A 14,801-nucleotide genomic window follows, 5' to 3' on the forward strand; every position below is an offset into this window, starting at 1 on the left:
CTTAGGGATGTATGGGAAAATCGAATGCCGGACTGGGAGTCCGCGGTGAGTCTGAGACTGCAAATCGAAGAGCCCGTGGCTGCCAAGTGCAGTGCACAACTGTGGAGGAATCGCGGCGGCGTCCGAAACAACGCCGCCCGGCAGTTCACGTGCTTTGCTTGTAATTATTCTCAAACCACGACAGTAGCTGCGACGGCGCTGTGGGGAAGTCATTCCTTATGCCGCCGAACTCCTGAAAAAAAAAAGAGCAAATACAAATAGTTGCTACCTTGAAACAAAACCTTGGCTAGGTGCCTTTCTCGGCGGATTCTTTGAAGTTGCCGGCTTGATGACGTCCCATAGGCTTGATTGTTAGATTGGCGTCCTTGCCGACCAAAGCCACCATCAAGAAACACGACTGTGAATGTTGTTATATACCTCTATTTTCGTCTGATTGTGTTACTGGAATTCTACCATGAAATTAGCACAAGGATAATTGTTTTTAGATTTTTCCTGTGCAGCGCCAAGTTTGGAAGCTCGTAGATGTACTTCTATCTTCGTGTGCGTGAGAACAGCGTCTTTCGAGGTCGGAATGGAGTTGAATGAGTTACCAGAGGCTAATGCTTTCAAATCAAACAAGGTTGCGTTTTTTCTTTATGGCCTCTTGGAGATAACAGGGCATTTACCCTCAGAAAAAAAAAGACATTGTGCTGTCCGGCCATCAAATGTATTGACGTTCTAACCGAAAAATCGACTCATCCCATTCCCCATGCCTGACGTCCCGTATAGGCAACGATGTTTGGTACAGTACTAGACATGGAAGGAACGACATTTCTTGCCTTCGCTTCGTCATTGTCACTTCGTCCTTTGTAAGCGTGTCTCGCGCACGGAGTCATGTGATCACAGCTTCCTGCGGCGCATTATGGCCGCCCTTTGTAGCGCCACTCGTCACAGTAATGCTCATCTCGCGCTCATTCTTGTACGCAGGCACGGATCGATTACCGCCGCGTGACAAGGCAAGTAAAAACAGAACAGCAGATGCGGTAAGTGCGTAAGCGGAAAAATGAGCACAACATCCCGGAAACGCTTCTGAGACGACTGCATTGGCGCCATAGTATAGTCACAGAAGTAGGGGTGCATATCTTGTTAGCCACAGTGTCATGTGCGTCAGATATCTGCGCCTGGTCGGGAGTGCCATGTGAACATTTCCCGGATGCGTTAAATTTACAACTCTACGAGTATAGTATACAACCAGCAAACAGGCAACTTGTCTGCATAAAGAAATTAGAACCTTCAAAAGCTATAATGAATTGTCATTTCGTTGCACTGAACGTTCGTGCACAATGACATGTGCCCCCGACTCTCCGCAAAATCCTTCCAACGGGCCGATTGGGTAATAAAAAAGGAAGAAAGAATGGTGTCAACGTGTCTACAATTGAACCAGTGAGTAAACAAGGAAATAATAACGGGCATGGACGTTTGATGTTTATTTCTGAACAAGTTCACGTCCATGTACTACCACTTTCATCCGCAAAAGGCGGTGAACTTCCGCCTGACTCAGGGGGCGTGATAACTGCACTATTATCACTCTGCCATTCACGTCCTCGCTGCTCACCATGTAGGTTGGGTCTGATTCTATGCGTTTTAAAAACTATACTTTTAACTCAAAAGCTAAAATTTTGGTGTCTGTCTGTCTGTCCTTCGATCGATTGAGCTGCCCGGCCAAAGTTGAAAGAATTCTTGAGCGAGACATTGTTCGCTAAGTGCCGCATTTGCAAACGTGTCCAGTTTGTCGGCCAAAAGTTGATGAAACTGAGAATCTACAAGGTAGTTTAAATCAGTTACAAGCGCTCCACTGCGGCGGCATGCCTGATAACCCGGTGCGTACCGCCCAATCCCCCACCCCCTTTCTGTTTGCGAAGGGAATGGGCTCAGCCAGTCCTAGCCTTGTCCCGACTAAACAAGTCAAGACTCCAAAACCAAAACTAAAAATAAAAAATCTATCTTAGTGGTTTGAGTCGCTAGGGTCAATTAGACTGCGCCACTTTGCTAGGACACACGTCTCGTCTGCCAAGGTTAATCGTTATTAAATTTCCCATTCGCCCTTTTCCCTTTCTTCTGATAACCTGTTACTGACACATTACTATCATTATAGTTTTGCGATTTCCTTCCCATAATTTTATTCACGATATCGATTGTATCACGCGTCAAAGCGCTTTCAAGTGCTTTTAAGTGCCCCGACGAGGGCATCGTTGCTCTTCGTAACCAAACAAATAACAGCCTTAATTATTACATTATTTTGTGTACTTAAAAGAATGAATTGAATAACGGTTGCTTAAAATAAATAACATTTGAATAAATAATTCATTGCAAAAGTTAGTGCCGACCTCCGCGAAAAAGAAAACGGACCCTGGCTTGTAAAACCACAAATTGCAAAAAAGGGGTGAAAGGTTGGCGCGCATAAAATCCGAGCATTAGAAAAATGGGAATCGAGAAAAACGTGACCTTATTAAGCTTACATCATCATCGTCATCTTCGTCGTCGTCGTGATTGTCGTTGACTTTCTATGCGAATGCCGGAACCAATAACACTCAGACAGTCTTAAGGAGAGACCTTATTATTTTAATTCTGGGAACTGCGCCGACTTCGTCCCTATATAGTAGAGACGTCTCCGCAAATCACCCATTCAGAAAGGTGAAGCAGGGTAGGCAGAATCGTCCAAAACGCGGCTGCCGTTGCCGGAGAGCGCCGGGAAGGTCTTTTTGTCCACCTGATGGGAACAGAAAACCGGGGAAGCTTGTGAGGAAAGTGCGGAATTGAAGCTCTTCTTTTCTTTTTCTTTTCTCAGGAAGTCGCGCATTGGCTCATAGTGGCCGAATGTGTAGTAAATTGGGCGAGTTGAAACGCGCTAATTTTATAACAGAGCGTTAATCCTGTTCAATTCTTTAAAACTGCAGGTTCGATCATCTTTGCACTCTTAAGGCAAAATGTTCCCAATTTTAACGCAACCGTCAAACAATAATATACACATACTGAGCAAAGGTGAGCGGTGGCACCCCAGCCACTTTCTGGCCAGTCGTTAGTATGTAGCAGGGAATTGTTTGTGCGACTAGCGGGCGCCGACCAAGACCACCGCCAAGAAGCATGAATGTATGTGCGATTGCGCACTGTGGCTTCGTGTGCTCGTATACCCTTGAATGCTAACATGAAGCTAACAATGCTGTTTTAACAGTGAAACTGTTTAGCAAATCGTTAGAGTTTGGTGTCCGCAGTTAAAAGTACCAAGAAAATTCCGAGCGCACATGAGCGCGTGCATCGCGCTGACCGTCCGGCAGTTAATTAAAAAAGAAAAAAAAAAACAAGAAAACGTCGAGGGCTCGTTTGTGCCTGACTAGCGGCGACCGCCCAGCGTCCCCGGCGCACGTTTATCAAGCCAAGCATACCAAGCATACCTAGGGAGACTGGCCAAGATTGGCCAAAATACAGTGATGAATAAACTTTATTGGAGACCAGGTGCTGATGTTAGGGCACCCGCCCGGTGGGAGGCTTCCTTAGTCCGGGATGCCTTGGGCTATGCTGGCCATTCGTGCCCTCTCCACCAATCGTCGCTGGTGTGGAAGGTCGGAGCTGGTCAGCAGCTCCACCCACTGCTCATAAGTAGGGTTGGGGTTAGGGGTGAGGGAAGGGGATTGCTGGCACTCCCATACAATGTGGTACAGGGTGCCTGGGTGGGGGCAGGAGTTGCATGTGGCAGGGTATTGGGTGGGATACATGGCATGTAGTAGGGTGTTATGTGGGTAGGAGTTTGTCTGTAGGCGCCGGAAGGTAGTAGCTTCATCGCGAGAGAGGTTCGGGTGGGGGAATGGGTATTTGCGACGCTCGTTCCTGTAGTGGGCGAGTATTTCGGCGTATGTTTGCAGCGGGGTGGGCTTAACTGTTGCTTCCGATGGGGGTTCGTGGCCCTCGTGGGAAACGGCCCGGTGTGAGTGAGCGCGGGCAGCGGCGTGTGCCGCTTCGTTACCCCCGAGGGATTCGTGACCTGGAGTCCAAATTATTTGCAGTTCTGGGAGTAGTTTCGCTTGTTGCAGAATTTTCAAGGCGGGTTGTGATATGCGTCCTTTTAGGTAGTTCCTGCAAGCGGCTTGGCAGTCAGTAACAATGGTTAAAAAGTCTTGGCCTGTTGTGACGGCAAGGGCAATGGCAACCTCTTCAGCTGTTTCGGTGGAGTTGGTGAAAACAGACACTGCAGCGAGCTCAGTTCCTCTGGCATTAACCACGCTGGCGGCTTGTGCAGATTTGTGGGGGTATGGCGATGCATCTGTACATCGGGTGCAGGGGAGGTGGTGGTATTGATTATAAATGGTGCGGGATCTTGCTGCTCGGCGTGCTTTGTTGTAGGTGGGGTGCATATTTCTTGGGATTGGAGCAACGCGAATGTTTTGTCGTATAGCCAGAGGGATGCGAATTTTCTGGTCGTGGTTGGGCGGTATAGAGTATTGAAGTTTCAAGAGCGTTGCCCTACCCGTTGGAGTTAGTTTAACCCGCTGTATTTGAGAAGTGTGGTGTGCCTCTTCGATTTCTTCCCATGTGTTGTGGACGCCAAGCTGCAGGAGTTTAGCAGTCGCTGTCTTGGGAGGGAGACCCAGGGCTGTCTTGTATGCTTGGCGGATCGCTGAGTTAAGTTTAAGGATCTCGGCTGGTTTAAGGGTTAGATATGGAGCACCATATGCTTTCCGGCTGATGAGGATGGCTTGTATTAGGCGAAGCGTGTCGGTTTCTTTGAGAAGCGTGTCGGTTTCACGTTACATTTTGGTGGAGTGTGCGGATTCCGTCCTCGTCCTGCTCCTCAGCTTCACCCCGCAAGTCTACCCCGCACCTCCACCAATATGTAACGTGGCGGCAGGACAGACGACTTGAACGATGAGACAGTCGAACGATCTATTTACAGATTATTTACATGGCGGCCAAGCCAGAGCCCGCACAGGCAGAGCGCACAGACAGATCTTCTTCGTCGTCGTGGGCTGGGATTACCGAGCCACGTTACGTTGCCCTCTTCATCGTCTTCTCGTGACACGCCCAGATACAAAAAAAAAAAAAAACTCCAGCGTTCGCCGTAATCATGGCAACACTTGCTCGGAATGAGAAGGACACGTCATAGCGTACGCCCCTCAAAGGTGATGTCAAGTGATTATCACTTCAAAAAATGAAAGAAGCTCACACTTAGCGACAATAATGGGGTAAAGGGCTTTGCGGCAGCGAAGAAGAAGTAAATCGGCTACAATCGTGGACTTAAACCGTCATGATGGCCGTGAAGGTTGCGTACAGCTTCGCTACCTCACAGTATTGCGCGTTAGTGGGAGCTTTCTTCATATTTTTTTTTAGGTTTTGCTCTGTTACGTACCCGCCGCGGTGGCTCAGTGGCTAAGGCGTTCTGCTGCTGAGCGCGAGGACGCGCGCGGGGTTCGATTCCCGGCCGCGGCGGCCGCTTTTCTGATGGAGGCGAAAAGCAAAAACGCCCGTGTGTACGAGATTTCGGCGCGCGATAGAGATTCCCAGGTGGTCAAAATTAAACCGGAGCCCTCCACTACAGCCCACGTCATCGCCTGCGTTGCGTCGGTGTGTTAAACCCTACAATCAATCAATCTCTATTAGGTCAGTTTTGACATTGTTCAGCGCTAAATTTTGAAAATTTTGGTTAAAATAACGTCTTTCAGGGCCGGAGCGGGGTCGCGCGAATAACCAACGAACTATATAGTTCTTTCAATTTACCTTGTCTTACTTTGTATCCATGTTTTTACAGTTTTACTTGGTCTCCATGGCCCTTTCAATGTACATTCAAGGCTGCACTCTAAGAAATAAGGGAGAGAAAAGGGAGGAAATCCTGCTTTTCCTCCCTTGCGCCCGTCCGTTCCTCCCCTCCAACGATGAGACGTTGCGCGCCCTCTTTCGGAAGCCTTCAGAGGGAGATAATTTCCTCCCTCCGGCGGCACGGGGAGAACGGGGGGGAGTGGGGTGTGGACGACCCTTCAGCGTTCAAGCGTACGCTTTTGGCGTTTGCTCGTTTATCGTAGCGTAGCTTATTTATAATTTTTTAGCGTAGCTTATTTAGTGACGCTAGCGCGAGCGGCTGCGTCGTGGCGGCAGCGCGTCGACACGCAATAGAGGGCGAGTAACCGCATGAGACCGGCGAAGTCGCGCGCAAGTCGCTGCGTCGACGGGCGTATGACATCCTGTTGAAGTCGTTTATGAGCACTTATTGTCGATTCTTGAACTGCAATTATCAAGACTTTAGCTTTAGCCCCCCCCCCCCCCCTTCTCCCCCCAAAAAAATTGCTTGTCGTCATTAGTTATTGCTAAGTATGTTGGCGGGCAAATATTTAAATGCTGCGAAATGTATCTCGAGCCATCACGGTCAAATCAGAACAAAATAAGATAGGATGATAAACTAAGACGCACCTCGTACAACTTCTTTACTTGCTACTTGATTTAACCTTCATGCTGTGTACCGACTGCACGTTCAGGAATTGAAATTGTGAGCAAAACAAATTTCAGCGCTGCCGTAACACTGCGGTTACCGTGGAACGTCATTTGTACGTTGAAAGGAAAGGTACTCTGGCACTCTGTCTGTACCCTGTAAACAAGCTGATCAAACTCTCGCCTCAAAAAAAAAAAAAAAAAAAAAGAAAAAAGAAAAAAAAGGACAAGGGCTTTGCCAGGATTCGTACCACGGACCTTCAAAATATTAGCCCGGCTCGGAGCCGCTCGACCACGCGAACAAACAAATAAGTTCGTACCATCGCCTCCTTTAACTAGGAGGCGATGTTCGTACAATCCGGTGTACCAACTGAGGCTGCCCACGAATAGTGTCCGGTATGCTTTCTTTTGGTTGTATTTGATAGATTTTAGCAATGGTAAAGGCTGCTTTCTTCTTAATTCGCTCGGCGAGAGAATTCATCCGGCTCAGCCGTCCGGCTCGGCCATCCGACTCGAGTTGGCTCTGCCCATCGGCCTTCGGCAACATGGCGGCGGCGACCTGCGGGGACGGTGTGCGTCGTGCGTCGCACAACTTGATTGTGATATCAAAACGACAAGCACTTGCAGAAGTTACAACAGAGCATGTCGGTCCTGAGTCGGTACTGCGATATGCGTTTATCGTTGGTCTATTTCAAAAGTTCGCGCTTTGTGTGGAGCCGAGGCAGAAAAGGCACCAGTACCAGCGTCTGCGGTGTGGTGCGCCGTGTTTTCGTTTTCTATCAAGTGTGTAGAGATACGCTCATCGTGCTCATCGCTAGCGCGAGAGGACCGATAAGTCCAATTCATCGTGGCCCGGCTCTCGCGCGCTCGGAGCTGTCAAGGTCTGTCTCCGCGCTGGGATCATCGACAACGTTCAAAATACGGTCACTGTGCGTGAAATCAACGCGCAGTGCGTGAAATCAGCGCGCCGGTCAGCGCTTGTGTACAGTGCAAGTTTTCATATCAAGTGCGTACGCCGTGCTGTTATCTTCGCTTGATGTATCGAAGTTTGGCTCTCGCAATCAGCCGTGTGCACCAAAATCCACGATAATGCGATTGACGTGTGTGGTACGTCGCAGTTCTCCCGGAGTTGAATGTGTGTATGTGGAGCTACGGCGCCGCAATCTCCGATACTGCAAGAAACACATCGCATCCGAGAGGTGCACCTTTTACATCATTTCCCCTGTGTATATCTGCGCGGTTGGTGGTGATGTGTGGCGGTTTTTCTTCGTTTTAAAATGTGGGTGCCGCTGGTGGACTGCAGCGTTCCCAAACCAGCGACGTGAGTGCTCCGCTAGTTTGCCTATTCTAGTGGCCTTGTGATTTGGTGGCAACTGTGCTTTGAGCAGCAACTGCAGTGTGTGTCCAGGCTGTCTTTTTTTTTTTTTTTTTTCGTGTTCAGCACTGCCTGGTTACGTGAAGGGTGCTTCATGCGAGATGCTGTTTCGGTTTGGGACTAGTTTTCGTGGTAATTTCACTTGCAGCTGTTGTTTGTTTACGCATGCCGCGTATAGGCACTAGGTAAAGCTTCCATGCACCACTATTTGAAAAAGTACCTTTACTTATGAAGCACCTGGTTATTGTTAATGTAATCATCATGCAGTCATGACATATTCCTGTGAGTAATGTTTACACACCATGTTCACAAAATGGTTTTTATCATAAACCTTTTCAAATGCCCATTTACGGTTTTTTATTATTGTTGTTTGCTTTGAGCCACAGCAAAGTTGGCTATGTTTTGGTCTTCCCTGAACTCTTAAAATGCCAGCACTGTCAATCATCAGTGAACATTCTTAAAGCTGAATCGGGGGTAATTCGTGTTCAGTGGGTGGCACACATGACTTCTTTTGAGAATCCCTCTTTGGTCCCAACATATCTAGTATTTTTCAGCTTGATTAAGCTCATCGAATATGAGGGGTCCCAATTTGCTGCTTTGTTGTTTGATTCTAGCGATGAACTGAAAAACCCGAGCTGTGACTCTGATTAGCTTTAAGATTTTGCCATAGTGTTCCAGATTGATCATGCCCGACTCAGCAGTTGGCGATGTCGCTGCAGGCAATGATCTTGTTTTCTTCCTTTCCCCTAGTTCGATTTCATCGTATATCGCTTTCGGAACCACTCGTTCCCAATATGCATGCGGGACAAATACACAGTGCTTTGCTCCGCTACAGTACGTTTTTGGCCAGCTGCATGGCCGGGATCTTGCGTGCTGGATTTTCTTTTGCCGGATAATGTCTACATACGAACTTGTCCGCGAGGCATTGAATTTTAGTGACTCAGTTGCACGCGAACAGCTTCCAGCTGCCAACATCTTCATGAATCCAATGGAGTGCTGTTGTTGAATCTGTCCGTAGGTAGATCTTTGAAGGCTGTTGCTTGAGGGTTTCCAAAATAAAGCCACTCAATTGAACAGCAAGCAGGCATGCCATCAGTTCCAGTCTCGCCAGTGTAATTTCCTTGCCTGGTGCCACCCTTTGTTTGCTTACCAGAGTTGTCGATCTTCTACCGTTTCCACCCTCCAGGGTGAGGTAGGCAACTGCCTCATATGCCATTGGACGGGTATCGGCAGAAATGTGAAAGCAGTCCGCCCTCCCTCCATTTGTTTGCGACCTGTAGTACCGGGGTACTTGAACCTCAGGGAGATAGGGAGTATGTCTAGCTACACCTTCCAGGCCGCCGTGATGTAGTTAGGTAGCGTGTTCAAGTCCATGTTTTTACACCACAGTTCGTGGAACAGGACCTTGGCATGGACAACAAAGAGAGAAAGCCCCCTCTCCCCCTCCCCCCTTAGTGGTTCATGTTGAACCTCAGTGCAGACAAGACGCAGTGCGATAGCAACACGACACACAAAGCACTGCTGTGTCCTGTCGTTTGCGTTAGGGTTCAACATTCATCACCAATTCTCCCAAGTTTTCACGTTGCACCCTAGTGGGTGTAACGCCATTGTTTGCAACATGGGCCAATTTGTGAATGGTTCTATGCCATGAATACAATCCATGCATGGAGAGAATGTTATGTTAAGTGGCCAGCACACGGGTCCCACATACGTCGCAAAAGCTTCAGCACACCCGACAAATAACCGAGATGCATGGTAGTCTGGGAGTCGCGTTGAAATCACTGGCGTAGCATTTTACTGCTTCAAACATTTCAGTTGCATTGTTGTAGAGCTTCACTACAGCTTTCTCAATTCTAGCTCCTGTGAGCACGTCATCCGTGTATGTCTCACAGTTTAAGGGTACTGCTCTTTGTTTAAGTGGCGTTGAAGCGTTTCAGAAAGTAGAAATGGGTTAGCTATCATTCCGAAAGGGATTCAGGTCATTCAGCAAGTCAAAACTGGTGAAAGTGGTACACCCGGTTTTGGTATTGCTTGAAACCACAGGAAACCCAATGCATCTCTGTCCACTAGTTTTATGCCAACCTTTAAAAATGCTTGTTTGATATCCGACCCTAGCACCACTTGATGTCTTCGGAAGTTCCGCAATAGGGCGTATGCACTGGCCTTTTGATGGTGCGACGATGCTACCTACGCGACGACACCGACACCATATCCACGGTTGCATTCTGCCGTGCAGGCAGCATGCTTCCCGACGCAAAACGTGGTTTGCAGCACGGTGTTGGTAACAACGTTCGTGTGGGCAGTGTTTTTTCTGCGTGATTCGTGGGTTTGCGAATGCCTTGTCACAGGGACTAGTCAGCATTGTTGTTGTTTTGAAATTTCGGACTGTGCTGTTCACACTTCCACAACCGCATACCCGAAGCAGGCCGCACAACAAAAGCAAGCATGTCGCTTTTTTTTTTTTCTGTTTTGAAGCGAGGCTAGAGCAGTGCCTGAAGACAGTCTGACTTCATGCAACGAATTCGCAAAGAAGCTATCGATGATGGGTCTAATCAGTACCGAATCAGGCGCGCCCACTTTATTTCAGGTGGAGACGACGGGCGTCAAAGCTTTCACCTCATACCTTGCACACGCTTGTAACACGATGTGTTAAGGTAGCTGGCGTACTTTATCGATGAGGCTAACCCGACTGGGCATCCAGCCGCAGCCTTGTCTACTTCGAGTGTTTTTAGGTGAATACGTGTACATGAAATGCAACTTTTGGTCAGGTAATAGTGGGCATCCAACCCTTTTGTCGTCTTCGACTGCTCTTTAATGACCAAGTGCATTCTGTGATTATGTGCTAAAACTTGACGTTGGCTATACAATTTAACTACTTCAAAAACAGCGCAGAGGTGAAGACTTTTGGAGTGACAAACTAGAGCAGTATTGTTAATCACTTGTCTTGGCGCTGTTTTTGAAGTATTCAAAGCATGTTCCATAACCTCGTTTTGCTTATAATTTCCACCTCGTCTACACCGAAAAAAAAAATGCACTTGAAAATTATCGGTGGAATCTTTGTCAACATGGCTGCACCAAATTTTATATACATGTCTCACGATCGCTTCCACCCAGAGCCGCTGCGTAATTGCTCACCTTCATTGGGAGCTTAGGTAAATGAAACGGGTGCAACAGATTCAGTACTGATTAGTCCCATTATCGATAACTTCTTTGTGAATTCGTCACATGAAGTCAGACTGTTGTCAAGCACTGCTCTATACTTTTCCACACCTGCCAGGTTTCCCGAATTATCTGGGAGACTCCCGAATTTTGATGGTTTTGTACAATTGTATGGTCGAAACAAAAATCTCCCGAATACACACCCGTGTTTGGCTAAACCTTTCTCCCAGTCTAGCCACATTGTGCTGGAGCTACCTGACAACCCAATCGCATCCTACACCACTGGACATCGTAATAACTTGTAAAGCATAGTTGGCAATGCACGCAAGTTGAACTGGTCAGTACCACAGAAACGCTGAATGCGAGAGGCATTTCAGCATGGTAAATAAAATTTGCCCCCAGTTCCGATCATCAAGTTCTCGCACAATCCGAGGTCAGTCGCGTTCTTTTGGCGAAGTGTAGCAGGAACGAACATTGTTATGCTCGGCAGTACTCCCAGGGGTTGTTAAAAAAGGCGGCTTTAGCCGCATCGAAGATTTAGCAGCTGACCAGTCGTGTAGCTCATTAGTAGTTTGGACGAAACAGTTCAGCTACTACTCTGTTGTGTTGTAACTAAATTAGAAATGCATGTAAATGTAAATCATTCCATTCTGTTGCTACTAATTTTTGTATCCCTCCTACTCCGCCCCCCCCCCCCCCCCCCCCCCCCCGGGACTCTCCCTAATGCCATCTCGGCAAACCTGGCAGGAGCAGCAAAAAAAAAAAAAAAAAAGTGACACGCTTGCTTTTGTCATGCGGCCTGCTTTGGATCTGCAGTTGTAGCAAGCGTGCACAGCGCAGTCCGGAATTTCGACGCGAAAACAATGCTGACTACTACTTGTAACAAGGCATTCGCAAACCCACAAATCACTCGGAAAAAAACACTGGCCATAGGAACGTTCTTGCCAACACCACACTGAGAACCACGTTTCGCATCAGGAATGGCACGGCCCATGCGACAAAATGCAACCGTGCAGATGGCATCGGTGCTGCTTAGCAAATTGTACCGCCACGCATTCGAAAGCACATCGCATACGCCCTATAGACTGACTAAATCGGTGGTCAGGTTCAGTGCGCTTTAGAAGTTGTTGAAATATTTTGGTGAGTTACTGTGTGATGAGACATCAAAACCACCCGAAGCTTGTGAGAGTAATGCGCAACAGCCTAGTGCAGCATGTAGTAAACGGCATCGGCTTCACTCGTACTGTCCATAAGTTTTGCTATTCCTAGCTGGTCGTAGTTTCTGCTCACAGCATCGGTAGTGCTGACACAATTCTGGGGAGTTTAGAAAGTGTTTTATCAAGTGGTGTAGCGACATTGGCTTCTAAGGAAGTGCCTCCTCCTAATGTCCATCCATTTGTTTGGTGGTCTCCAAATAAAATTTAACGTTAGGATGTGGGCTGTTTGTTTCCTCGATGTCGTTCACTCCAGTTGATTCCAGTGTCCAGGACTTGGTCAACATATCAGCCACATTTCTTTCGATGGCAGACATTTGCAGCATGACTGTTTTCGTGTACTGCGCAGCTCCCTGAAAGGCTGCCACTCCTACCGTTGTGCGCTGATCTTCCCCAGCTCAATTCTTGGTAATTTTACATTCATCTGTTGTGACGTCATCTGTTGAGGCTCGCCACTGTTCATTTTTTCAATTACATGAATTGCTGCTGTTTGACCCGGAGAGTTGCTCTCGGTCACCATACAACTACTGCTGCAGCCGTGCCAAGCATTGTATGATGCGGTCAGTGTACTCCTGTACTTGGGTACATTCTTCCTCCAAGTCATCCTCGGAAATGAGGGGCTCAATCTCGTTGAGAGTGTCCAGCTTCATCTGTATGAATGTCAGGCGTGCATGCAGCACTCTCGATTCGTTGTGTTACTTCTTTTTTTTTTTAATGTGACAGAAGTGTTTAGCTGTTACAGATATTGTTCATCTGCCCGCAAAACACAGGAAAATAAAATAGAGGTGTGGTAATTTCTGAAAATGTTGAACACTTTGCGAATATTGTTTGCTATTCAATTTGCAGCGCATTTTTAACATTCAAAGTGCTCAATGTTTTCGAGTGTTAAAAATTTGGGAATAATTGAGCAGTAAAAGTTGGATCTGCGGCATGACATTCAAACTTTCTAGCTTCACTGCATGGCATGCCCTCTTTCACTGACTTTTTGCATGATGCCGAAGTTGTGCAAAAAAGCTTAACACGCGGTCATACTTTGATTTGATTGAAGGGTTTTAACGCGCCGACGCAACGCAGGCGATGAGGCGCGCCGTAGTGGAGGGCTCCGGATTAATTTTGACCACCTGGGGATCTTTAACGTGCGCCGAAATCTCGTACACACGGGTGTTTTTGCGTTTCGCCTCCGTCAGAAAAGCGGCCGCCGCGACCGGGAATCGAACCCACGACCTCATGCTCAGCAGCACAACGCCTTAGCCACTGAGCCACCGCGGCGGGTCACGCGGTCATACTATCACACTTAAAAAAAAAAGAGAAATTACCAAGTGTATACCAACCGTGGTAGAGGTTTCAGAAGTGTCAAAGGCAGTGGGGCTCAAGATCATCGCTAATGACATCGAGGTTTTCCAGGCTTTAGCACACCATTTGCTCTCTTCTCATTTTTCTTCCACTCAGTTTTTATGTGTATACCAACTTTCAGCCTTTTGTCCACCTGCTTGAGGGTCTAGCTTCCATCAACACCAGAAGATCAGAAAATAAACTAAAAAAATCACTCCACAAAGTGAACACCCTCTTCCAAAATGCTTATGCGGAGGCCCATACTCTGTGAAAGAGAACATGTGCCATCTCTTGTGCTACTGCACGCAGTATGCAACCCAACACGAAACAGCGAAAAGAACTCTTGTGCAATTGCTACGAAAAAACTTTTCAGAACTGAATCACTTAAGTGAACTTTGGCGGTCACGCTGACTCAGTGCTAGGGACAAAGGCTCTAGATTGGTTGAGGTTCTATCCTCAGATCTGTTTTCCTACTAGTGCCATTTTTTCAAATGTTCCTGATTTATTTCATTCTCCCTCTTATTCATTTTTCTGCGTACTCTTTCAAATTTTTTTTTTTTTTCATTTACTGTGTTAACCCCATCTGACGCAGCAAGCAATGCCATTTGTGGGGCTGTCTTCAGTATTCATTAAAGCTTTCTCTCTATCTTGAATCATTTATTTAGCATTACTATCATCATCTGGGAGGCTCCCGTGCAGTTACAGCTTTCAGCCCCATTTCATGCAGCAATGGCCTCGGTCTGCCTTGCGTGGTTCTTCCACTACACCCTGTTGCACTAAGCTCATGTGCTTGCGCTTTGTGTATAAGGTAACCGACAGGCATCCTGAGCTTGAGAATGCCTTGATTGGGCTGTGTGTCTAGCTGCCATTCCAGGTGCAGAAGCACAAATGAAAGGGTGTAGCACTTTTGTCTTCTGACTGGTGCCAAGCGTAGGGAGAAATGGAAAAGGGCACTAGAACGGTCGGAAGCTGACTGTTTTAGCTGATATGTTGACTAATTCAGTACGTCCAAACCCACTTATAACGAACTCAATTTCTGTGATGCATACATTATACGAGGGCTAGTTATCTTCAATGGTAAGAATGACCTTATTGCAGACAAAGGTACATCTAGTAAACTAATTTAAACTTGAGGCTGCTGCTTAATGACATTGAAAATAGTGCTTTTGACACACGACTTCGTGTGAAGGTGCTCTAGTATACTTCCTTCAACGTAAGAGAAGTTCCACAAAAAACATTAGAGCAACCTACATACCTGACCCAGTAGC

At 47.2% G+C, this 14,801-nt stretch overlaps 1 protein-coding gene across 1 annotated transcript in view; it reads right to left on the reverse strand.

Annotated features, from left to right (window-relative positions):
* Positions 1-2,598: 2,598 nt before the first annotated feature.
* The window catches only part of LOC144171173 (uncharacterized), a 166,043-nt gene continuing 153,840 nt past the window's right edge, over positions 2,599-14,801 (reverse strand). The window contains exon 5 of the mRNA XM_077700968.1: positions 2,599-2,749. Coding sequence (XP_077557094.1) covers positions 2,666-2,749 — 84 coding nt within the window. The 3' untranslated portion in view covers positions 2,599-2,665. The remainder of the gene's footprint in view (positions 2,750-14,801) is intronic.

Source organism: Haemaphysalis longicornis, unplaced genomic scaffold (genome assembly GCF_048455015.1).
Source record: "Haemaphysalis longicornis isolate Haplotype H1 unplaced genomic scaffold, Haemaphysalis longicornis Haplotype H1 scaffold_1, whole genome shotgun sequence".
In the NCBI taxonomy this organism is placed as follows: Eukaryota; Metazoa; Arthropoda; class Arachnida; order Ixodida; family Ixodidae; genus Haemaphysalis; species Haemaphysalis longicornis.